This window comes from Lepidochelys kempii, chromosome 2, assembly GCF_965140265.1.
Source record: "Lepidochelys kempii isolate rLepKem1 chromosome 2, rLepKem1.hap2, whole genome shotgun sequence".
Taxonomy (NCBI): Eukaryota; Metazoa; Chordata; order Testudines; family Cheloniidae; genus Lepidochelys; species Lepidochelys kempii.
This window is the reverse complement of record NC_133257.1, coordinates 207,512,557-207,536,747: the sequence shown is the minus strand read 5'-3', so window position 1 is coordinate 207,536,747 and position 24,191 is coordinate 207,512,557. Positions and strand designations below refer to the sequence as shown.

The 24,191-nt window shown below is 38.0% G+C and overlaps 1 protein-coding gene across 2 annotated transcripts in view; it reads right to left on the bottom strand.

Moving 5' to 3' along the window:
- The window catches only part of SKAP2 (src kinase associated phosphoprotein 2), a 149,887-nt gene that overhangs the window by 108,414 nt on the left and 17,282 nt on the right, over positions 1 to 24,191 (bottom strand). For both annotated transcript variants that reach the window (XM_073333650.1, XM_073333651.1), the window contains exons 2-4: positions 21,920 to 22,025; positions 19,370 to 19,395; positions 8,907 to 9,014 (exon numbers count right to left, since the gene is read on the bottom strand). In XM_073333650.1, the coding sequence (XP_073189751.1) occupies positions 8,907 to 9,014; positions 19,370 to 19,395; positions 21,920 to 22,025 (240 nt within the window). The remainder of the gene's footprint in view (positions 1 to 8,906; positions 9,015 to 19,369; positions 19,396 to 21,919; positions 22,026 to 24,191) is intronic.

Below are 24,191 nucleotides of genomic sequence, written 5' to 3'. Positions count from 1 at the left end.
ACATAATCATACATGCTTGGTAACCAACTCAGATAAGCACCCATCCAAACCTTTCTATAGGTTCTGAAATACAAGGGGTTTATACCAGGTTTTTTTAGTTGCATGTGCCCAGGTACTTCTAGACTTCAGACAGGACATGAAGCAACAAAATACCATATGGAAAGTTATTTTATGTATTTCTGACCTAATCAGACGCAAGAAGCACTGAAATAATCATGAAAACCTTGTTTTCACAAGTTATTAGGCCAACTTTATAAACCCAAGATTCAGATAAGTTTTGGATATACACATCTACACTTTTGTGTGGTTATTCAATCCAAACCAAAACTCTAACTCAAATCTTCTTAATCACTATATAATACACACGTAAGTGCGCTGTTATGAAGTAAGGTATGTTAAGGGAAGAAGTGAAATGCACAGTATGTCCTCAAGTCTAACTCACATGCAGGAGCGCTCAGAAGGTCTGCCACATTACCTAAACAAAAATTATGGGCTTTCCACAATCAGTTGATTCCAGCTTTAATTGCCCTCCAAGCAGATGACTGATGTGACTCCTTCCCCAATGTCTGGTAAGGAGATGTCAATCTCCGACTATCTTGTTTCCTCTTTGATGGGTGTGAACCTGGAGAGGCCCAGGTATTGCTACTTCCCATCTTCCCCAGGCAACATTAGAAGGCTTAAGAAGTGACTATATAATCACTCCAATCAAAGCAGCAGAAGACAGACCTGCTTCCCTACACCGCCAGATGATAGTAAGGAGCAGCAGACTCCACTCCTCCAGTATCCCAGAATGCTAGGGGAGCAGTAAGCTATTGGACCAGCTCACCAACTGGAAAAGTACTAAACAATTCCCCACACCAGGATGCCACTGTGGGGAGTGGCAGTGCTTTATCATCAACTACCCCAACACCATCTCTGCTCAATTCCAGAAGGGAGAGAGGTCAGGAGCAGCATGGGAATTGACCTTCAATTACCGCTTGGTGGAGAGAAGAGGGAGCAAGAGGATGGACATTCATTCCACTGCAGAGGGCCTTCAGCTCCTATGCACCACTTAAGCACAGAATCTATAATGAACAAGCTTCCATGGCCCAATAAAAAGGCCACCACTAATTTAGAGGAAAAAACTTCTCTGGTTTATTTTACTTCAATTACTATAAAAAAAAAACAGATATACGAAAACATGAAGACAGAATGGTAAGCAGTAATACAATGTGATTAATTTCCACAAAGACTAAATCAAAAACATACACATTGCTGCATTTTATTCTTCAATGACATTGTTCTATATTTCAGAAAAAAAATATCCTAGGATTAAAAAAAGGACATAAGAAGTGCTACTACAACTAAAATGGGGTATGCAGTTATTTAAAATTTGAATATTATATTTGGACATTGGTGGAATCTGGCTGTCTTACTTGTGCTGAATACCTCAAACAATGTGGCAAATATCAAATAACCATAAGCAGCAAGCCCAGTGTCACTTTTTCCACAAAGGGAGGGTAAATGTTAAGGGACAGGGGGTTATATTTGATCAAGCATTTTAAAAATGATACATAAAAATGCAAATGATTTAGAACCATCAAACTATGCACATTGGTAGTAACCATATGGTATCACCACTAACCAGTAGAAAGGAAAAGACTGTTACATTCACTTTTTGCAGTTTGCCTTTAACTATATTGTAATCTCCTTATGACATGGACCATGTCTGCCCGGCTATTTGTAGAACACGTAGAACAATAGGGCCCTAATCATGACTGGGGCCTTTGAGCACTACCACAAAATAAATAAGAAATTATTACAGAAAATTCAAAGTAATGTATGTGATGACTTCTTTATTGGTCATCCCAATAAAGTCAATATAGCCCTAGGATGAGGTAGCATGACAGTTTAAAATAATGTATATAATTTAGCTTTCCAAGGCTACATTGGACCCTTTACTTATACTAGAATCTCCCTCCTTTAAGTCTTTTTTAATCCAACAGGTGGGTGATTTAACACTGAAATAATCATCTTTTTCATATATGTAAGTTTGGTGAGGGGCAAAAGACCCAATGCCACTTCTGCTTCTTCAACATCCGGGGTAAAATCTTAGCTTCACTGGAAGTTTTGCCACTGACTTCAATGGGGCCACCAGCACTTATTCCATGACCAGATTTATTTTTCTAACATCTCTCTCCAACAGGATGTTGCTTTAGTTAGGGATTTCAGTTTATGAAGTGTTTTCTTTTAGTATGTTAACCTCCTCTTCAGCATTTTGTACTTTCCAGTCTGTTTCATCCACCCACTTGTCAAAGATTTTTAATTTGGATAGACACCGTCTCAAATATTCCTTTCTAGGGAAAACACAGAGGGCCTTAGGTCCACAATCTGTTCACAAATGCCATAGCTTAACTAATTCCTTTCTGGCACAGCTCTGAAGCCCTTAGCATAGTGCAGGCAGCATGGGCCTGATTCAACTCCCACTGAAGTCAATGAGAGTCTGAGATTGATATTCTCCTGTTTAATTAGTATATTCATCTCAAAACTTCTTAGACTCACAGGGCATTGCAAGTAATACATTTGATAGTCCTATTAACTTTTTTGCCCGGAAGTCCTCAGAAATACAGAATCGCATAGCATTATACCTAGCAATACATAATCATTTCTCCAGAACACAGCGTCTGTGGCAGACATTGCAAAATGGTCTAATATCCTCTTCAACACAAGCATATAAATGCTACTATTTAATACCTACACGTATCATGGATAATAAGCTAAAGATTTATATTTTAGTCACAATTCAGACAACAGCTCTCTCAGAAAACAAAATTATTGGATCATACTTAAGTGGTACCATCATTCGCCATTTCTGAAGAAGCTGGAGGGGGAACACCCTCTCCTACCCTATTTTTTCATCTCCCACAGTGAAGAGAAAGATGATCTTCCCAATTTATTCCCTCCTTTCAACGGACAAGAGTAATGGTATGGGTGGAGGGGATCATCCCCTCTTACTTGTCATACAAAGCAACAGAGAGCAACTTCTCCGAACTCACATACACACCAAAAGAAGGGAGTAGCCTCTCCGAGAAAACCCCTCCTGAAGAAAACAAGGCTATGTCTACACCACAGCTTATGTTGGCATAACTTATGTCACTCAGTGAGGTGAATAAATCAGCACCTGAACGACATAAATTCCCCGACATAAGCACCAGTGTGGACAGTGCTGTTGGCGGGAGAGCTTCTCCGGCCAACAAAGCTACCACCGCTTGCAGAGGCTGGCGTAATTAAGCAGATGGGAGAGGTGCACCACTGTAAACTCTCTAGTGTAGACATACCCTAATTAAGGGGTTGTTCAAAGCAAAATTTTCCCCCAATTGGAGTACAGAGTCAGGGGCAGACACACCCACACACCCTCTGCTCACTTGAGAAAAGAAGGCCTATCAGGCCCCGCTCATTTCCCTTTGCTTTTCTGAACTGTGATCTTTCAAATTGTGCCAATCAACCTGAAATAATCAAATGGGAAGAAGAACAAGAATATACTTTTTTTTTTCTTTGTAGGAGGACTACTCTGGGTAGGTGGAATAACAAGTTAAGGAGGAATGCTCCAAGCTAAGAGCATAACAATCATTCTGTCTCCACAATTGTAAACCTGATAACTAATCCATCAGAACAACAGCTGGTAAACTCCCACTGCTTTCCTTCCCCAGGAGGACCAATCATCATCTGAACACCAGTCTGATGAAGGTACTAAAATAGTGCCAATAAAGATCTTCTAAGGGAAAAGAGGATAGAAAAATCTTAACTGTATTTTCTATTCTCCAACCCTTGTTAAACCAGTTACTAATATTGTATTATTTAAAGCAGCCCTATTATGGAAGACAGTTTTCTGCTAAATAGAGTTCCCAGAAAACAAACTCAGTGGGAACAGAGTTAAAAGAAAAAAGGAAAATACATTAATGTACATCGTACATTTGAGTTCTCTACATTTATCATCTTCCATTGTGAAGGTATTATAAGTCTCTTTATCTAAAAATGCTCCCATAACTATGTTATGGGGGGGAAATTAAACAACTGTGACCTGTAAATCAGACCCTACCATTCAAAATAAAATATAAAAACATTAAAGGGTATCATTTTTCATTCTCACTTTCACAGTCTAAAATGCCATATAATATCGAAATAGAGAAGCATTATACCACAAGTAAAATAGTCATCCCAAATCCAGAAAATTAGACTGACTCAAGTGTGGATTTTAGAATTTTTACACTTAGCACCAAGAGTTTTATATTCTAGTAGGGGAGAAACTTGTTGGCTTTTTTCAGCAAAAATATTCAGTAAAGCACATTGGTTACTCTCCACTACCTTACCCTGTCTCCAACACTGTCAGAATCTATTCTGACAAAAAACAAAACAAAAAAACCCACAACACACCCATTCAGTTTATTCATCACCAGCCACACATTTCCTACTCTGTTCTTGTTTTCCAGCTCAAATTGATTTTTCTAGGACAGGACTATTGCACTATTTAAGGTTCTTCAATTAAAATGGCATATTTTATTCATGATTATATCCAAATACTACAATTATGAGGACCACGTAGAGTACTTAGATTAGACACATTTTCAATATTTCTTTCAGCCTCCTGCACTTCAAGGCAACATTTCTAGATTGTCATCCACAGAAATGACTATGGTCTAAATTGCTTCAAATGTTACCAAAATCCATTGAGATCTTTTTAAACCTAACATTGATTGAGAGATCAGGTTCATGCCCCCTGAAGATGTGAAGCTAAATGTAGACAGATCTGCTTCCAGGCTTGAAAGTGCATTTTCACACCTTTGCGCACCCCCTAATGTAATTTCAGGTAGTTTGAAGCATTACCACCTCCACCAGGGACAAACAAATGAAGGAAGTGTCCCAGAAGAACATTTACTTCATCTGAACTGAACAAGCAAGTCATCATGCAATAGAAAAAAGTGAAATCAGGGTTTTGTTTTAAAAAAATTGAACAGTTTATCTATAGATTCCCTTACCAAAAATATAAAAGATTAAAATTTTAAACAGCCTGAGGTACTTTAGTAGTTTTCAAATGGCGCTGAACTAATTTTTTTTTTAAATTAATTAAAAAAAAAAAAAACCCACACACCACCTTTGATATTGACTTTTCCCCCTTTGGTGACCCAGTACAAGGAACAAACCATTTCCTGTCAATTAAATGGTTTCCTTTTTTATTTTTTAAGGCACTATCATCTAAAGTTGGTGATAATTTTTTTTTAACCATAACCATAAATCACAGACTTACTATTTTGATTTGTAAGTATTTTAACATGTCTTGGTTTCCCCTTTTGTAACTCAGCTCGAGGTTTATTTCCTAACACAACCAAATTCCAAAACAGACGTAAGGAGAGTAAGAAATTACAAGCAATATTGTCATACAACATACTATAGAAAAACAGGTCATTTAAGTTACAAGAAACCTAGTCATCAATAAATGAAAAAAAAAAAATCCTACTCAAAAATCAATTATTTCGAGTCCTTTGTATAGAGTAGTAGTACACCTTTCAGGCAACTGGTATTAATGAGAAGACATGACTATAGAATCTCCATCTGTTTTTCTGACAAAGCTGTGACTACTCCAGTCTCTCATTGAAATTCCATTAATCTGGTGCACCAGGGTCCGATGCGAAAATCAAAACTCCATCTAACCCATTATCAGCTCACAATAACCTACAAGTGAACTCTGCCTGTTAGCACACAGCAAGTTATGATTTTGTTATCAGTCAGCCTGTGAGCCAATAAAAAAAAAAAATCAGGTTAGGAACACAGTGCCTGGCAGGGATTTTTGTTTTGGTTTGGTTTTGGGGGTGCTTTTTTTTTTTGTTATTTTATTTTTTTAATCCTTTTTCAGTTTCTGTAGGGTGTCTGAACCATGTAAGCCTATGCATTATTCTCCTTCGTTGTGATTTAATTGCTGCCAGCAATCAAGTCAAAGCATCACTGAAGTGTGCTTGAATTTCATTAGAAGATATAACTTATGCTACTTTCCTACAGTACCTAATAAACCATAAAGAAACCAAAACACATATGGCTTGAGGGAATAACTGGAAAATTAGGTGGCCATTTGGGAACTGAGTGAACTTTTGAACCAGAGGAACAGAGAAAAAGAAATATTAAAAGGAAAGACAGACTTAGAATGCACACAGAGATGTGGGGATTTGACCTTTTCAGTACCTAGAAAATTACATTAGCATTATGAAAAATACATATCATGTTTAGAGTTTATAATCCATCAAAGTTTAGATACTTTGTTAGTGCCTACCATAAGGTAAAAGTCAAAAGGACAAAGAAACAATCAGATTTGACAAAAGGCCTTTTGGTGACCTGGACTAATTTAGTTATACCGTACTTATTGTTAAATGGATTATCTCTCCTGTAATTAATATAACATTAGATAAAGGTCTCTCACACAAAAAACAGGAGTTTAGAATGATTGCAGAGTACGTATGATAGCCCTCTAGACAGTTACAGACAATTATTAGTATAACTTCGCAATTATATTTTAGAGGAATACTGAGAAATCTGACCTTAGTATTTATAGAAAACATACAAGTCTTAAATTCTTTATTGTAAGGTTTAACCATATAAACCTAATAATTTTGCATTACATAATCATTTAAGTACAGTAGAAGAAGAATGACCCTTGAAGTTAAATGGAGAATATTTCTGAATTTCAGTTAGGCTCCTAATTCCATACTTAATAAGCCATGATCCTGCAACTGGATGAGTACAATGAGATTCTTACACCTGCATGGACCTCAGTTTAAGTAAACCGGGATCAGCACAGGATCATGCGATTAAGTTACAGGATTGCAGCTTTAGGGTCCTAAATATAAGTATAAGTAGGCTGGTTTCTGAAAGTACTGAGCACCCACAAATCTATTTGTGTCAATGAGACCTGAAGGCACTCAGCACCATTCAAAATCAGGCCACCTATTTAAGTACCTAAACACAATTTGGGAGCCTAAGTCTAGGCAACTAGATTTGAAAATATTGGTCTACATTTTGAAATTCAAATGTCTTTAAAATGACCGACTGCACACAAACTAAACAAAAATGACTCAAGGAAATCATCAATATTTATGGACCAATTCCACCATCTTTACTCACTTCTGACTCAGGATCTCCCATAGGATTTGGCCAAAAGGGACAACAGTACAAAGTTTCATCATTTTAGATTATATTATCTTGTACTAGTTGTATTTTTATCCTACGTTATATCTAATTATCTAAGGATTTTGTAAATTGGCTATTATAGTGGTATCTATGCGCTTAATCTAGTCATTACAACATCCAAAAGAGGCTAAATTAATTATCTGTATGTCCAAATAAATATGATACTTAATATATTTAGGCATCAGCATTGTTCAGTAATTAATTATTCAGTTTTGTCAACAAAACTGCTATCTTTTTCTTAATAATGCACAACTTCAGAAAAAAATATATAGCTTCATTTTCTCTAAAAATTATCTGAATATTTGAGACATATATCCTTTGTAGTAGCTTTAAGCTCAACATATCATAAGCTATAACCACAAAAAGGTATTTTAATAAAATCTGTAAGTACAAAAAATGGAAACTTTGTTCGTACTTTGGAAAACTAATTTAGATTTTATATAAGCCATGCCTTGTTTGGCTAATAATTATAATATGAACTGAAAACAAAGTTTATTTTTTCTCTTTTAATAAAATTTCTACATTTGCTAAAATGAAGAACAAGATCAACTTAAAAAGTATGTGATTATTGTTGTACATTTTAACAAAGTTGTGTGTATAAAGAAAATGTTGTTATTCAGAATCAGTGGTTAGAAGGTTTATCACTTATGCATGTACTTGACTTATCCCTGTTCTGCAATAGACATAATTTTATACCTCATAAAAGCAATTTATGTTTCCAAAGGGAATAATCTGGGTAACATAAAATGTGAAGTGCTATGTTGCGGGAAGCATATTTTCATTCAGCAATGGTATTCTGAGATGGAGCTGCACAGTTTGATCATCATATCATGGCAGAAAACATCATTCACTTCTAACTTTCAGTGCCACAAATTAATATACATAGTTAATTCATTTCTATATGTATTTAATTTATAACCATATATTACCCATACAAGATTTTTTATATTGTGTATAAAAATAAATGGACCTCAAAAAATGGAAGCTATGGTAAAGCAAGCTTAACTCTTGCAATATTCAGTTGTTCATATCTTCATTAAATGTAATGCCAAATTTGGTTGTTTATATACTTTTGAACACAGGATAAAACAATATGAAAACAACTATGGAACCAAGGGTTTTTTTTTAAAATGGGAAGTCAAACTAAACATTTATATAAAGAAAACAATCTACATAAGACAGTCTTAATGTGAGGAAGCATTGTAGGAATAATTAATTTAATATTTTATGAACTCGTTCTGCATTAAGTTTAAAGAAAAATATCAATCAATTAAACTGTTTCATTATTTATAAGATAAATAATACAGCAAGCCATTAAGTAGCACAATAAAATTAAGCAAGAATCTGATAATGTTGAATTAACAATTTGTTACTACGAATATTCACATACTGCTTTACCCACTGATCTATCTTTAAAAAAAATTCTACAAAAGAGTTTTCATTATGAAAAAATATGTGAGTAAAAACAGTGTGCACTTATGACAGGTTCACTGTGCTTTTAGCACCACTAGAGAGAGCTCTTCAGTTCCTTAAAGGTTCTTGTAAAGGTAAGAGAACTGTCCAGCTGTCTGCTGATGCCTGTTTATCTGCTTTCCAACCATAACATCACCCTAATCAAAAGGAATCAGACTGCATGGGTTTGTAGCAAACTGGCAAATCTAGTGCATTTTAAGATAAACAGAGTCACATACCATCAGAGGGAGCTTCATCCTCTTTATCATATCGGTCAGATGCTAATGAGAGATTATCAGGAGGTGAAGGGAAAGAGCCCTCAGACTCTTCCTCATCTTCCAATTCTCCTGCAAGAGTCAAACAGATACCATTTGTTAATAACTGTCTCCTTCTGACATAAACAGAATGCATTTTGAAAGCAGAGATGTAGCAATTCTTTGTTAATAAGAAAGAATGATGTCAAGTCATATTTTAAATTAAACTGAACAAATTCAGTGTCCTATTGTTCTCTTAATTTCACTTTATGTACTTCCGAATACTAGAGTATGGCTGTGCACACCGGTGCTCCAAAGCTACATTCTAATTGGCCAAGTGGGTCTTTTTAATGTCATATTAACGAACCCCCTCCCAACGGTGCACAGCTGGAACCTCATCAGTTAATAAATAAATAAATAAATAAAACCATGCCACACACCAAAAGCGTGGGTGAGGGGAGAAACTAACAAGAAACGAAAGGCAGACAGCCTGAGGATAAAGGGAAAAGAGAACATATTTGGGGAAGAAAGGGAAATTCTTCGACTGTCTCCTTCGCAAAAAGTGCCAAACTGCATTTTCAGCAACATTTTGTGTACTTCAAGTTTTCAATTTGCTTTCTCCTCAACTACAAACTACTTTTCAAAGTGTAAGGATACATCCTTCCACTTAAAAGTATTTTTAAAGGTAGTGTTTCATTTTCCTCTTGAAATAAAAAATGGAGTCACACATAAATAGCACTCAGTTACAACTGTGTGTGTATAGCACAGTAATCTATAGGTGTGCTTCTCGGGGAACTAAGGGCCTCAGATACACCTGAGGTATGCATCAATAGCTGACTAATGTACATGTCATGTTGGGTCTTACTGCTATAATGAGGGGAAATGGAAGCGGGAGGGGGAAGTATTACATGCAGCTTTCATTTTCATTATGCAAAATGAATTCTCCTTCTCAAAATGTGGTATATGTCTAAAAATATACCAACTATGCAAAGAAAAGGAGAAAAGTTACACATATCAGAGAACGTAGAAAAAGGAGAGCGCTTTTCTTTCAAAAACTGTTTATATCTTACAAAAATTGAGTGGTTAAAGTTGAAGCTGTCAGGCTTAAAAACTTACCCATGCAGAAAAGCAATCTGAGTACAAATAGAAACACGGTCACCCTGTGTGTGAGAACATGTATTTGTGTACCCATGCTTTGTGTTGAAAAGACAGTAATTGAAATACGTAACACTAAGAAAATATACCATAGACACTGAAATAGAGGGGGAACTAACTTGGAAGATATTTGAGACTATATTAAGCCAGATCTTTTGTTTTTGTGTTTAAACCAAGTGCTTTGTAGTTCACACTACAGGCTGAAATGCAGTCTTTAACCCACCCAATTGTGCCTGGGAATTGTAGCTTATTTTGGTATCATAGATCACGCAATACTCTGGAGCTCCAAAGAAAAACACATCTACAATGCTTAAGTTTATGCATGACAAAATGATTTAAGAGTAGAATCAGCCTTAATTCTCAGTTTCCTGGCTTTATGGGGTTGAGAGATTTAAGAGTCTGTGCTGTTAACATATAGGGATATTACTCCCTGAAGTTTTATACATCAAAAGTATAATAAGCCTTTTTGTTAATTCTGTGGGGTCTTCTGTATCTTTGGACAAGGCCTAGTAATCCTTTCCCTACTTTTAATCTTCTCACAGCCAGACCCTGATGTATCAAAGCCAATATTCTACTGACCGAGGAAGACTGGAACAGACTGCATTTGAAGCTATCAATGCTACTCCTTAACCAGTCAGAGGAGTCAGTGTCGAGCAGCACAAACCATTTTCTCCCCTCCGCAGGTGCTAAGTGCCTGCGAATACATCTGAAAAGCATAAATAAATTAAAGGAAAGTGTTCAACTTGTATTTACGTAATAGAAAGCTGCACTACCAAGCAACAATGGGCATCAGGTAAATGTATCCAATACAATTTGAAGACATAATTGAAAGCATTACAGCCTAATCAGACATCTAAACGCAAAGCATGCTCAAACGAATTGTCTACAGACTCATTAACTGGCAACCATTCCATTACAATCACACATAATGTCAGTAGTGCCTTGAGCCTATGCCAATGACAACAGCATAAATTTTGCATCTCATTTCTGTGGTCATAAAATTAATGATCAGTTTTAAAATACTTCTTTGTAAAAGTTATTGCACAAAGAAAAGACATGAATGTGCCCCTGTTATATAGTCATGAGGATAATTAAGGAGTTGATGTTCATTAATATGGTTTCTTGTTTCCCCAGAACAGCATTTGATTTATCCTGGAACTTTTTTTTTTTAAGTTTAATTAATGATATATCATTAACAGTTATATAAAAATAAGTCCTATTCTCTCATTTCTGCAGTTTAACTCACCACTTAGGTTTGACCACAGAATCAATATTTTGATTTGCCCACAATAAAAAGGTATTGTACCTGATCTTTTCTTATTAAACACCATCTCTTCAATTACAGTATATTAATTTATTGATGTTCCGAAAGAGCACATATTAAGGGGGTAAGTGTGCAGAATGGTAAGTGGGGAATTAGACACTTAACTGTTATGTTAACAAGGGCTGCACTTTAATTCCCTGTATTCTGCACTGAACATTTCCAACAGGTTTAACTGATATCAACTAAATATTATGAACAAGACCATATTACTTTAAAGGAGGATCTGGTTCAAACAAAAAAACAAACAACGAACTCTTCTTTTTTTCACAGTTTGTTTTCCTCTGCTACTACTTGTTCATAGTAATCAGCTCAAACATTTAAGATATTACTTCAACCACTTAATCTGTAAAGGAGATCAGACATCAAAATATTTCAGCCTCTGCCCTTGAAATAGACTCTTGCTAGATCAGGGGTAGTCGATTATTTTTTGTCAAGGTCCAAATTTCTTGGTCAAGGTATAGTCAAGGTCCAGACTACAGAGAAAATAATAAACAGCAATAATAATGATAATAAACAAAAATAAATAATTATTAATAATAAATAAATAAGAAGGTAAACAAAAGGATTTTGGGGTCCATTCAAAAGTGGCTGGTGGTGCGGATTTGGCCCACTATCCACCTATTTACTATCTCTGGTCTAGACACTGTGTTAGTAAAACATCTAGGAAGGAGGAAGCAAAGAAATTGCTCAAATTTAAACTTAAAGCGTATAAAACACTTAAAGGAGGGCAAGCAAGCAGCTGCCTCCTGATTTTTTGCTAGAAGGCCCAAACGTGTCAAGCTGAAATGAGTTCCTTCTGCCCAGTATCCAGCCTCCACTACTGGAAAGAATATTACCCAGTAATTAATAAATGTAAGATTCCCAATCCAGGTTCATTAGCACAAATGAGTGGATAAAGGTACTTTCAAACTAAAGCTTGTACACTTTAGTCCCTTGGCTTTTTAGTTGATTTTCAATAGAACATTAATGAGGAAAATGACCCAATCCACCTATCACCCAAGTGGTTCCTTTGACAGCTATTCTCTCCATGCCCACTGTGACATGCAACAAACTGATAAATTATGTGCATTAAGGTGTGTGAATCCATCATCTAGGTTTTGGTATCAAGTAGTAATTTTAAACATCCAAAGAATTCCTACCTGAGCCTCACAAAACCAGAGAAAGACATCTACATATTAAGCACTACAGAAGCAGTATGAGGTTTGTAGGTGAATTTGTTTCAGAGATGTGAGGAGTCAAAACGCATAAGGAAAGTCTTTTGGGGAAAAAAATGAATGATAGAAACATTTAAGCAACTATCTCTGAAATTTCTCATGTAAAGTTCTCCCAGTGTTTCCAGAAGAGTTTTACCAGGAGATTGTATCTGGCATGTGAAATTTTCGGTGAATTGCTTAGGTTGGCAATGAGATAGGGAGATACTAAGAAGTGAGCTTAAAATGGAAAGCAGCCGCTAACTTTATTTAAAGGAGGACTAGCCATCTACAAAGCTCAGGGTACTAATGCTCTGCACACAAGTTGATTCTTTGGCCTTGTCTTCACTGCATGATAACCTCAAGTTCAACACCACCATCCTGCACTTGCTCAAGCTCAACATGTAGTTAAACTACCTTCTCCTGTTGGCACACATCAGGATCACAGATATTGCGATATTAGGGAGAGGAACAACATACCAGCTTGCCCATGTTGAAAGACGTCAGACCTCTAGAACACCCTGGCATCATGCACCTTCTCCAACTGCATTCAAAGGAGGTGAGCATGAATATGCCAGGATGGTCCACAAGAGCCTGCATAACAATGGAATAGTATCCTTTCCTGTTAATATACTCGCTTGCTCAGTACTGGTGGGGATGCATACTGTTCCCTCCCCCGCCCCCAGCTATCATGCCTGTGCAGTTTGGGAGCCCATCCATTCAAACCTTGCAATTATTTCAGGAATATTTCCAATTTTACAAGCCTGCGGAACTGTGACGTTGCACTCCTTACGTTTTATGGAAATATGCTAATGAATGTGAATATAATGTAACTGGAATATGCTTCATGCAAAGAGTCTCTTGTAAGGTATCATTACAAAGCTTATGATCTACTGAGTGTGTTCATCCCATTTGTTTGCATGTATTATTTCTATGTCTGAAGTTAGGAGAATAAGATATAAACTTGTATTACTGATATAAACATGTTAAATGGAAGCCATTAAGGGTGCTTCAGAATCCATGACCTGTAAATGGCTCTGTTTACTTGCAAACCTTCCTGGGAACTTGCCGGCCAGCCTTGGAAGAATGGAGACTAGGGGTCTCACAGGACATGTGACCATGTCACAGATACTGGAATCCATCTTAAACCTGGTGCTTTTCCATTTAGAAGGAAGGGTGGGAACCCAGAGAGAGACAAAGGATTCCCGCCTTGTGCCAACACTATAAAAGTGGGTAGACAGAACAAAGGGGTAGCCAGTCATGAGAAATCCACTAGTTACCACCTGAGCTGGAACTAACAAAGCTGTACCAGGGGAAAGGATTGGGCCCAGACTAGGAAGGCATCTAGTCTCTGAAAGAAGTTTATTGGAACATCGCTGAGGGTGAAATTTACGTGTATTCAGTTTCTTAATGTATTAGGCTTAAACTAGAGTGTTTTGTTTTATTTTGCTTGGAAAATTTTTGCTTGTTCTGTCTGTTATTACTTGAAACCACTTAAATCCTACTTTTTATACTTAATAAAATCACTTTTGTTTATTAATTAACTCAGAGTAAGTGGTTAATACCTGGGGGAGCAAACAGCTGTGCATATCTCCCTATCAGTGTTATAGAGGGTGGACAATTATGAGTTTACCCTGTATAAGCTTTATACAGAGTAAAATGGATTTATTTGGGGTTTCGATCCCATTGGGACCTGGGTGTCTGGGTGCTGGAGACAGGAGTACTTGCTGAGCTGCTTTCAATTAAGTCTGCAGCTTTGGGGGCATGGTTCAGACCCTGGGTCTGTGTTGAAGCAGGCTTCCGTGTCTGGCTCAACAAGACAGGGTTCTGGAGTCCCAAGCTGGCAAAAAAAAACAGGCTCAGAGATAGTTTCAGCAAATCAGGTGACAATCCCAAGAGGGTCTCTGTGACTGAAACCATCACAGGGACAGCACGTCATTAATTGTCTTGCCAACTTCAATGACCATTGCACCATCTGTAGATTTTCCAATCCCAGACTGATTGACGACTGATCTGTAGCAATCTGGGGGTGCCCGTTTCCATAGGCAACAATGGCATGCTTCTGGACCTTTAATGGGTCTCAGCTGGGTACTCTGCCATTCAAGGTCTGAGGCAGGGGTCAGCAACCTATAGCACACACGCCAAAGACGGCACACGAGCCGATTTTTAATGGCACGCTGTCGCCTGCCGAGTCCCAGCCACTGGCCCCGCTCAGCCCGGGACCCCGGCAGGCAGCAGCGTGCCCTTAAAAATCCTGCCGGCCCCGGCCCGCTCTTCTCCACCCCCACCACCCCCCGCCGGCTGCTGCTGCAGAGCAGGCAAGCTCCCCTGTCCCCCACCTCTTCCCCCAGCGTGCTGCGTTCTTGCCCCTCCTCCTCTCCCTCCCTGCCGCTGATCAGCTGATGGCCCTTGTGAGGTGGTGGGAGAAGCAGAGCCGCAGCGTGCTCGCTGCTCCGGGGAGGAGGTGGAGAAGAGGTGGGGATGGGGCCTTGGGGAAGGGGGTTGGAATCAGGGCATATCCCCTCCAGCCCCATGCCATGAGCTGCTCTGGACAGGGGGCTGGGAGCACCCCCATGACCCCAGCTGATACCCCCGGCCCTCTGCCCTGACCCTTACACCCCCCCCCCACACACACCCCAGCCCCCTGCCCTGAGCCCTGCACCCCCCTCACATACACCCAGCCCCCTGCCCTGATCCTTGCACCCCCGCACACCCCAGTCTCCTGCCCTGACCCCTGCACCCCCCACGACCCCAGCCCTGACTCCAGTACCCCACACACATACCCCGCCCCCCCATACCCCATGCCCTGACTCCTGCACACCTCTCACATGCCCCCAGCCCCCTGCCCTGACTCCTGAACCCCCCCACATACCCAGCCCCCTCATATCCCATGTCCTGACTCTTGCACCCCCCACATTTCCACCCCCACCCTGAGCACCAAACAGGAGCTGCTGCACCCACCCTCCCACATTCCCACCTGCACCCCTCGCATCAAATGGGAGCTGCCCAGGTAAGCACTCCACACCCAAACCCCGACCCTGAACCCCCTCTCTCATTCTAGCTCCTGGGCAGACCCTACACCCCAACCCCCAGCCTGCTCCTTCACCCCCAGCCCTGTGCTCAGTGCACTCCGACCCTTAGCTCAGTGCAGAGAGAGAGGAAGAGAATGGGCTAGAACCAGGGAGAAAGTAGGTACCCACTCTATGTGGGCAGGGCCGGGATCCCAGACTGGCAGCGGGCTAAGTGGGGCCGGCAGCTGGAACCCTGGCTGGCAGCAACCGGCAGACTGAACCCCAGACTGGCAGCGGACTGAGCCACTCAGCTCACTGCCAGTCTGGGGTCCCAGCCGCTGGCCCCGCTCAGCCCGCTGCCGGTCTGGGGTTCTGGCTGCTAGCTCCTTGCCAGCCAGGATCCTGGCCGCAGGCCCCGCTCAGCCTGCTGCCGGCCTAGGTATACGGAACCCCAGGCCGGCAGCAGGCTGGCAGCATAAGATCAGCATTTTAATTTAATTTTAAATGAAGCTTCTTAAACATTTTGAGAACCTTTGTTTACTTTACATACAACAATAGTTTAGTTATATAATATATAAACTTATAGAGAGAGACCTTCTAAAAAACGTTAAAATGTATTACTGGCACGTGAAACCTTAAATTAAAGTGAATAAATGAAGACTCGGCACACCACTTCTGAAATGTTGCCGACCCCTGAGGCAAGCTCCTCACACAGCTCCATGAATGCATCTGTTTTAATGCAAAAGTTCTGAGCCCACTGCCAGTCACCCCATATTTCCAACATAATTTGCTACCACCACCGTGCATTTGCATTCCTGGCCCAGAAGTGGCGGTCTGCATAGACGTCATCTGCCATTAAAAACAGCATCAGCTAGGTCCATACTTCCACATCCACATGGTATCGTTCAATAGCTGTTCTTGTGCTACTCCTAACCATAAGCCACTGCCTCTGTCTTTTCCAGCCCCAGAAGCCCCTGCTACCATCTCCTGATGGCAGCTTATGCAGAAGCTCAAAAAAGAAACACTGCCTCAACAAAAAGAAGCAGCTCTCAGCCCGGTCATTACAGAGAGCAGGAACCATATATCAGCACATAACAGCACACCAAACTTCAAACACAAGTATGCTATCTAGGGTCCATAGTACTTTCAGTGGTGCTTCTGCCAACTTTAGCATTATTTTTAGCATGAGTTAAAAACAAAGCTCTTTTAGCTAAACATTTTGCCAGCCAAAATATGGATTCAATTAATCTCAAACATAGATAGAAATGCCAAAAACTGTAATAACTCTCAATCTTCAACAAAGACCAGGCTTCTATCTCCTTAGAACCAAAAACCAGTCTCTGTATAAGCTTCATTGAAAATTAATGTAATCACTGATCTTTCAGGAGATCTCTCTGTTGGAAAATTTAGGGCAGGTCAGACTGAGTGTGATTATACCCACTTTTGATGCATCTACAGTTCTAAAGGGCTGAAGCACAACAAGAGTCAATTAAAAAAAATACCTCAGAGGTCCTACAGGAAAACCCTAGGAACAAACAAAAAACTCAGCCTAAGCTCCCTCCTGATCTTATGGTTTATTAATAAATAAATAATAAAGAAAAATTTTAAGAAAGGGAGAGTGTTTTGGAAATTAATCCAGTATGTACGTGTTGTCTTGAGAGCAGGATAGGGATTCTACCTGTTCACAATTAGCATTATATCTTAACTGTAAGAGCCAATGTAAAATTAGGTAATAACTCATGGATGAGAATTAAGTGATATTTTCACTTTGTACATCCGTGCTCATGAATGCATCTGGATTTTCTATGTAGATAACATTTTCAAAGTTTGGTCCCGTTTATGGTACTCATCAGCATATGTTTTCGTGTCCTTTCATTTTAGTTACACTGAAAGAAAACTAAACAATGTCAAAATGTACAAGCTATACCACATGCAGTTCTAGATGCTCCATGGGGATTGAGTGTGCTCAAGGCAATGCTGTTCTTCTTAAAGGTTGTATGAACTTTCAACAAACCATATCAAATACACTCATCACTGAAATCAGAGCAGGTTATAAGCATATGGCAATCGCTGCACGCTGAATTCTTCAAGTTATATCTTCCTCTGGAGCTAAAGAAATCTCATCTCAAAATTAGTTGAGGAGGAAAAAAAATGCACTACCAACCAGATCAATGAAGTCTTTAACAGTTGGAAGGGCAGATATGCTATAAGAAGTTTTCTTCAACTTGGTTTTAAATAAATGCAGTAAATAGGAGCTCTGGTCTTTGTAACAAGCTCACATGTTTATCAGTGATCCTACCTAAAGAATTTTGAAACCTTCTGGTTGTTATATACAAATTTGGAAGTTACACATTACAGTATATACACTACAAAAAATACTTTAAAATGTAAAATATACTTTACAAAAATAAGATCAGTTTAAACTGAACAGTGACCCCATCTAATTTAAAAATAAAGCTAAGACATTTTCTTAATAAAAATACAAATTTTGCATTTATTTTCTTTATCCTTTTTCATTTACTTCTGATGAAGATGACCAAAATGTGATTTTAACTTGAGTGGAAGGACTAAGGTATAATATAAAGTGGGGTAATTTAGTTTAAACAAACTTTAAGTGCAAACTTTTGATTTTGCCAAACCCAACTGATTCCAGAAAGTTAGGAACCACCACTGTTAAAATGGAAAATTAAAGATATATATATAAATTCATTGAAATTATTTTTAAAAATCTATAGTCTGATTTTAACTGTATTTTGCTTTAGCTTTCCCTAGCTGAAAAGCTGGTTCATAGAAAGTGTCTGTACACTCTCACATTATCAGCTAGCACTAATATTAGTTATACATTAGTATCTCCTGTCTACAGATAGAAGATACCAGGGTTCTACTTTCTGCAAAGAGTGCAACTTTGCATAAGCTTTTTTGACCTCACACTGTGACCCTCATACCAGCATCCACAGGCTACAGGTCATGACCTCGTGAATTAGCATCATGAAAATAAGGGCCATTCCTGGTTTAGTTACAGAACAGAACACTGTAGCAATACACTCTTCAATTTTCTCTCTTTCTAGTTGCACTGTGCCACTTTGCTTACTCCTCAAGAAGACAATACAGAATACAAACTTCAGTTTTCATTACTAGCACTCTAAATCTTGTTCTCCTGTGCTAAAGGTCTGATTTCCTTGCTACACTATGAACATATTCATTAAGGGTGGATTAAAAGCCAATATCATATAGTCATTAAATCAACCTATTAAAAAGTAAAATAGGTTCACAAAAAAGGTCTCAAATAAATGATCACTATTAACGTTTGGTTACTGCCAAAGTAGACTGCTTTGCATACACTTTCTATGACAAAACATAAATTGTATAGTTTTAGACAATACTGAGTTTTTGTTCATCAAGTAATCTATATTTAAGACATTCAATGTATATTAAATATAAATTTCCAGCTACATTTCTAAACAAGACCCATTTATTAGCAAACTTTCTCCTATGGTGCATTCATGAATTAAATATAAGCAAGTTATTAAATGAGTGAGGTTTTAGCACACAAATTTTGAAGCAAACAGGAGATTTTTGCAGCTTTTAATTTTTTTGCTCAGTAGGGGGAGCTAGCATCCCCATCCTTAAGAGTCAATCAATGCACAAGCTGGACATTTTAATTTTATGCTTTTAAACACATGTACAGTATGTTTATTCAATTGAGAGTTTGTCAATGAGCAAAGTATTTAAGTCATACCACAGTGAAATAAAATATTTTACAATTACCTTTATCCTGGAAATCTTGAGGGTAACTGCAGGGGAGGGAGGAAAAAAAGACAACATAAAGCAATATGCATTTGGAAAGTCTCAAGATGTGACAAACACAAATACAGAAAAATTATTAGTTTCCAAATAACAGTTTTGTGCTATGAGTACTGCTGCAGCAAATTTATATTGCAAAATTTCACCTCTATTAAAACATTTAATCAATTAAACAATAAATTAAAACAATTAAACTCTTCTTCCAGTGTTTTTGAATTTGTGAGCATGATTATCAGACATTTCAAAGAAATTTCATGGAATAGTGACAAATTAAAAATGCCACTTAAAAACAGATTCAGGTGTAACAATAAAAATACTTAAAAAAAGATTCTAACACATCTGCTCAAATAGCTTAATTAAAATGAACATATTACATAACATTTACTTTTCCATTACCTTCCCAAAAGTTAATACTATATTTTAAGATGTCTCTATATAAATGAAAGCCATTTATCAGAAGTTACATATCACAATATTTTACATGTTTTAGAATGAACACAATGTGACTGGTCAACAAAGAAACAAAATTTGGATTTGGCTTGAATACTTTAGCAGCATATAAAAAACAAAATGGATATACAGAAGATACTTGTTAATTAAGATATTGATATGCATTTAAATATAATAGTACTTTGAATACATATTCACATATTGTGAATTGTAAGCAAAGCTTAATAAAATTTACCCAACAACTCTTATACGGAATGATACTACTATACCTCTTATACTGAGGGATACTACTTGCTGTGGTGAAAACTACACGCATTGCCATGTCCCCCAAAGCTATGATCCTTGCAACATACATGAACAAAACAGTTGCAGGGTGCAGTGACACAATAAGATGCAAGATAAATAAGTAAGGAAAGGTCATTGTTATGTATAGCTTTAAGTGGAATCTCAGGAAGCTTGAATTTATTTGAGTAGGTGTAAAAAGGGGAGCTGATCAGAATGACTGGCAAGTAAGATGATCTTAACAGCTGCATTTTGTATGGACCAGAAGGGGTGGTGCAAGTGTCAGGAAACCCACTGAGGTGATGGTTAAAAGCAATGAAAATGAGAATCCAGGAGGCCTTGTGTGAGAGACTTAGAAATGCAAGCAGAGATAAAAGGCTCGATCTAAGAAACATTGTGTAGAAAATAGCAATGTTTGGACCCAGCCTGGATGAGTAGAACCGGTTGGAGAAATCAAAGGTGACTCTAGCAGACACACATTTTGGGGCATGGGTAATAAGAAGAACAGTGGCCTTAGCAGTGATAAAGGTGGAAATGCAAGAATTTGGAAATAAAGATAAGGGCTGAAATCTTGGCCCCACTGAAGTCAATGGCAAAGCTCCCGTTTACTGTAATTGGGGTCAGGATTTCACCAAAGAAGTTCAGTTTTAGCATGCTGAGTTTCAGTTTATGATAAGACATTCAGGAGAAGACAGAGAGGTAGAGATGTAGGATTGAATGGGAGGAAACAAGTCAGGAGTGGAGTGTCATCTCTAGAAATGACAGCTAATGAAATCACCCAGGAATGAGTTGTAGAGAAAGAAGGACCAGAATATAGGACAGAGCCCTGGGGGACCCCCATGGAAAGTAGGAAAGAGGAAGAGGACCACCTACCAAAAGAAACATTAAATGAACAGAGAGGTAGGAGAACCCTTAGAGTATAAAGATTTGGGGGCCGGTTCCACCTCTGCCTCATTAGAACAGCACACTGAGTATACTGTCACCACTCAGTTACAGGATCACTGACATTTGTAAAGGAGTGTGACATGAGAGCCAAGGATGAATATCAAGCAGGACGGAGAAATCACCGTGAAAAACGCTGTGGAGAGGCTGAAGAGAAGAATAAGGAGTGCCAGAACATATCCTAATTTAAGATACAACATACTGCAGAACAGGGTTTTTTCCAGTATGTGTAAAACTAGGGCCAAATCCTCCTCACCCAGGTAGTCAGAGGGTGGAACTAAGTCTCTAAGCACACTCTCTGAAACAACATTAAGATGACAGCTTTTTCGGGTCTATGCTGCACTTAACAGTTTTCAATATCAGTTTAAAGGAACTTGTTGCTTAAAATTATTTTCAGGAATGGTTAAATTTCCTAGCATAGACAGGGCTAAGGAGAGAATAGGTTAAAACAAACAGATGTTGAAGTCAGTGGACAGAGTTATGCCAGCTTACATCAGCTGAGAATCTGGCCCAAAGAAAATAATCATGCAACTGCAGCAAGCATCCTGGACAAGTTCTTCCAATATTACTGTTTTTACATTTTAAAGACCTCATTAGTCAGAGAAAGACAGGTCCTGGGCCAAGAACCAAAGCCCTGATCCCACAAAGGAATCCACACAGGCAGACACCTTCTGCCCCCATTCCCCACTGAGATAAACTGAATCCTGTGGGGATTCAATTCAATTCACCCATGTAGATCCCTTTGCAAAGTAGCCATATAAAATTCCTTGTTAAAACAGAGTAGTTATCAAGAGAGCAACAAGCAATTACTAATAAATTAAAACAGTAAAGATGACTTACTTAGCCTTGACTTCTTTTATCTTCTTAATAAGAGCATCCTTTTTTTCCTTTGCTCTCTTGGATAAATTTTCTCCTTTGAGGGTATCAGATACAAATGTGTCAACATCTAGAACATGAAAAAAAAAAAAAAGGTTACACATTATAAGGGAAAAAGTGATAATCTTCTGAAGATAAATATCCCCATGTTGGATTGTTCTGATATCATCACTTATGAAGAAACCTATTTTATTGGTTCTATGCATAACATGGTTGAAATATTTCAAATTCTAAAACTGGATAAATTTGCTCTCTGCTCTCCTTATGCTTAGCACAGCAAATGCTGTTTTGACATTTGGCATCATTAAATGAGCAAGAATTACAGAAGACTAAATAAACCGTGGTGCTATGGCAAATACATTCTACCACTTATGGTATAAAGCTAAAAGAATAAACAGCTTTTGTGCATAGATTACAATCATGTTATTTTATAAGTTTAAATTTCAAAAAGTGGCTGAGTCATTTACAACATTATAGCAGAACCAGATGAAGGTACTACTGGTATGGATCAGTTGCTGGTTCCTTATAAATTCCATTTTCAGATGTCTATATGTTGCTATTGTACCCCATATTGGGCTAATAATGGATATCCAAGGCCCGCTCCTGCAAATGGTTACACATGCGCTTAATGTTACATAACTGAATAATCCTATTGAAGTCAACAGAACTACTCATGTGCTTACAGCATCTGTGCACTTGCAGAATCAGGGCCCAAGTTATGAGCTGCAAGATACCTTTTTTATTCTTAAAGCAAAAGATAAACTGATTATATTGGCATTTAGAAATGAACTGTTTAAAAACAATATTGTTTTGGTTGCGTGAGTATTTTCTCCCATTCCAACTAAAGAGGTTTGATCATTCAAAAATTAATACCCATTTCCCTATTCTTTTTTGTTTTCAAAATGAGTATGTTATTGCATATTGAAAAAGGCATGAGAAAAACAGTAAGTTTACAATATTTTATTTGCATGCTGAATTAACTACAGCCTAATAGACCTAATCCTGCCATTCTTCCTTACGTTAAACTCCCATCCACTTCAGCGGGCATTCTGCAGTCCCTACTCCTTAATGATTGTGCTCAAAAGTTCCAGTAACATTGCACCAGGACTAGATAATCCGGACTTTCAATGCAACTTCACTGGAAGCATCTCAAACACCTACATGTAGTAAGAAACTACACTGTCGGGATAGCAAGGTCAACCAACATAAGGATTCAAACTGAAAAACACCCCACATGGTATTCCAACAGCCATAATATAAGTGGTTTGTGGATATAATAGAGCGTCAATGAAAAGGCTTAGCATTGTTTTAGTGTTTAGTATTTCACAGATTTCCATAATCACAGCTGCTATGGAAGAGTTATTTATATCACACCAAAACTTAACCTATATGTCTAACCTGAAAGTTACTACCATAAATTCAAACAGCACTTGCTATGTTAAATACTTACCACATTTCGGTATACGCAAAGAGGGCCAAGTTCTTCCCCACCACTTATACACATGCTACTGCACTTAAATGAACAGCACTGCATGCATATAAGTGAAGTAAAAAGAAAAGGAGTACTTGTGGCACTTTAGAGACTAACCAATTTATTTGAGCATAAGCTTTCGTGAGCTACAGCATCCGATGAAGTGAGCTGTAGCTCACGAAAGCTTATGCTCAAATAAATTGGTTAGTCTCTAAGGTGCCACAAGTACTCCTTTTCTTTTTGCGAATACAGACTAACACGGCTGTTACTCTGAAACCTGTAAGTGAAGTAAGAATTTAGCCCATAAGATGAAAGATCACTCATTATTTCAATCCCATTATATGGCTCACACAAAGCAGGGTTAAGGTTGGAGCATTTTTGGTATATAGGAGAGTTAGTTGCAGAATGTAAAGCAAAAATTCTACTTAAAGTTATTTTAAAATAAAACTTTATATTTAAATTCCCTAACTTGAGTATTCAATTGCCTATTTTAAGTTTTCATTATGAAGACAAGTTTAACTAAGCATGATCCACTTTGCATTTTGTGCTGCAACAGAACAAATTAAGCCAAAAAATTCTTGCTTTCAAAAACTAGTTTAGCCGCTACTACAATGACAAATGTAGCCATGCAATTCTTTATTTAAAAAAAAATTACCATTTTTAGGAAATTTGGATTAGATTCCTATCATCATGCAATATGTGGCAAAATCTTGAATCTGTAAGGTTTCTGGAGATCTGAACAAGTGCTTTTCACCGAGAAGTGAA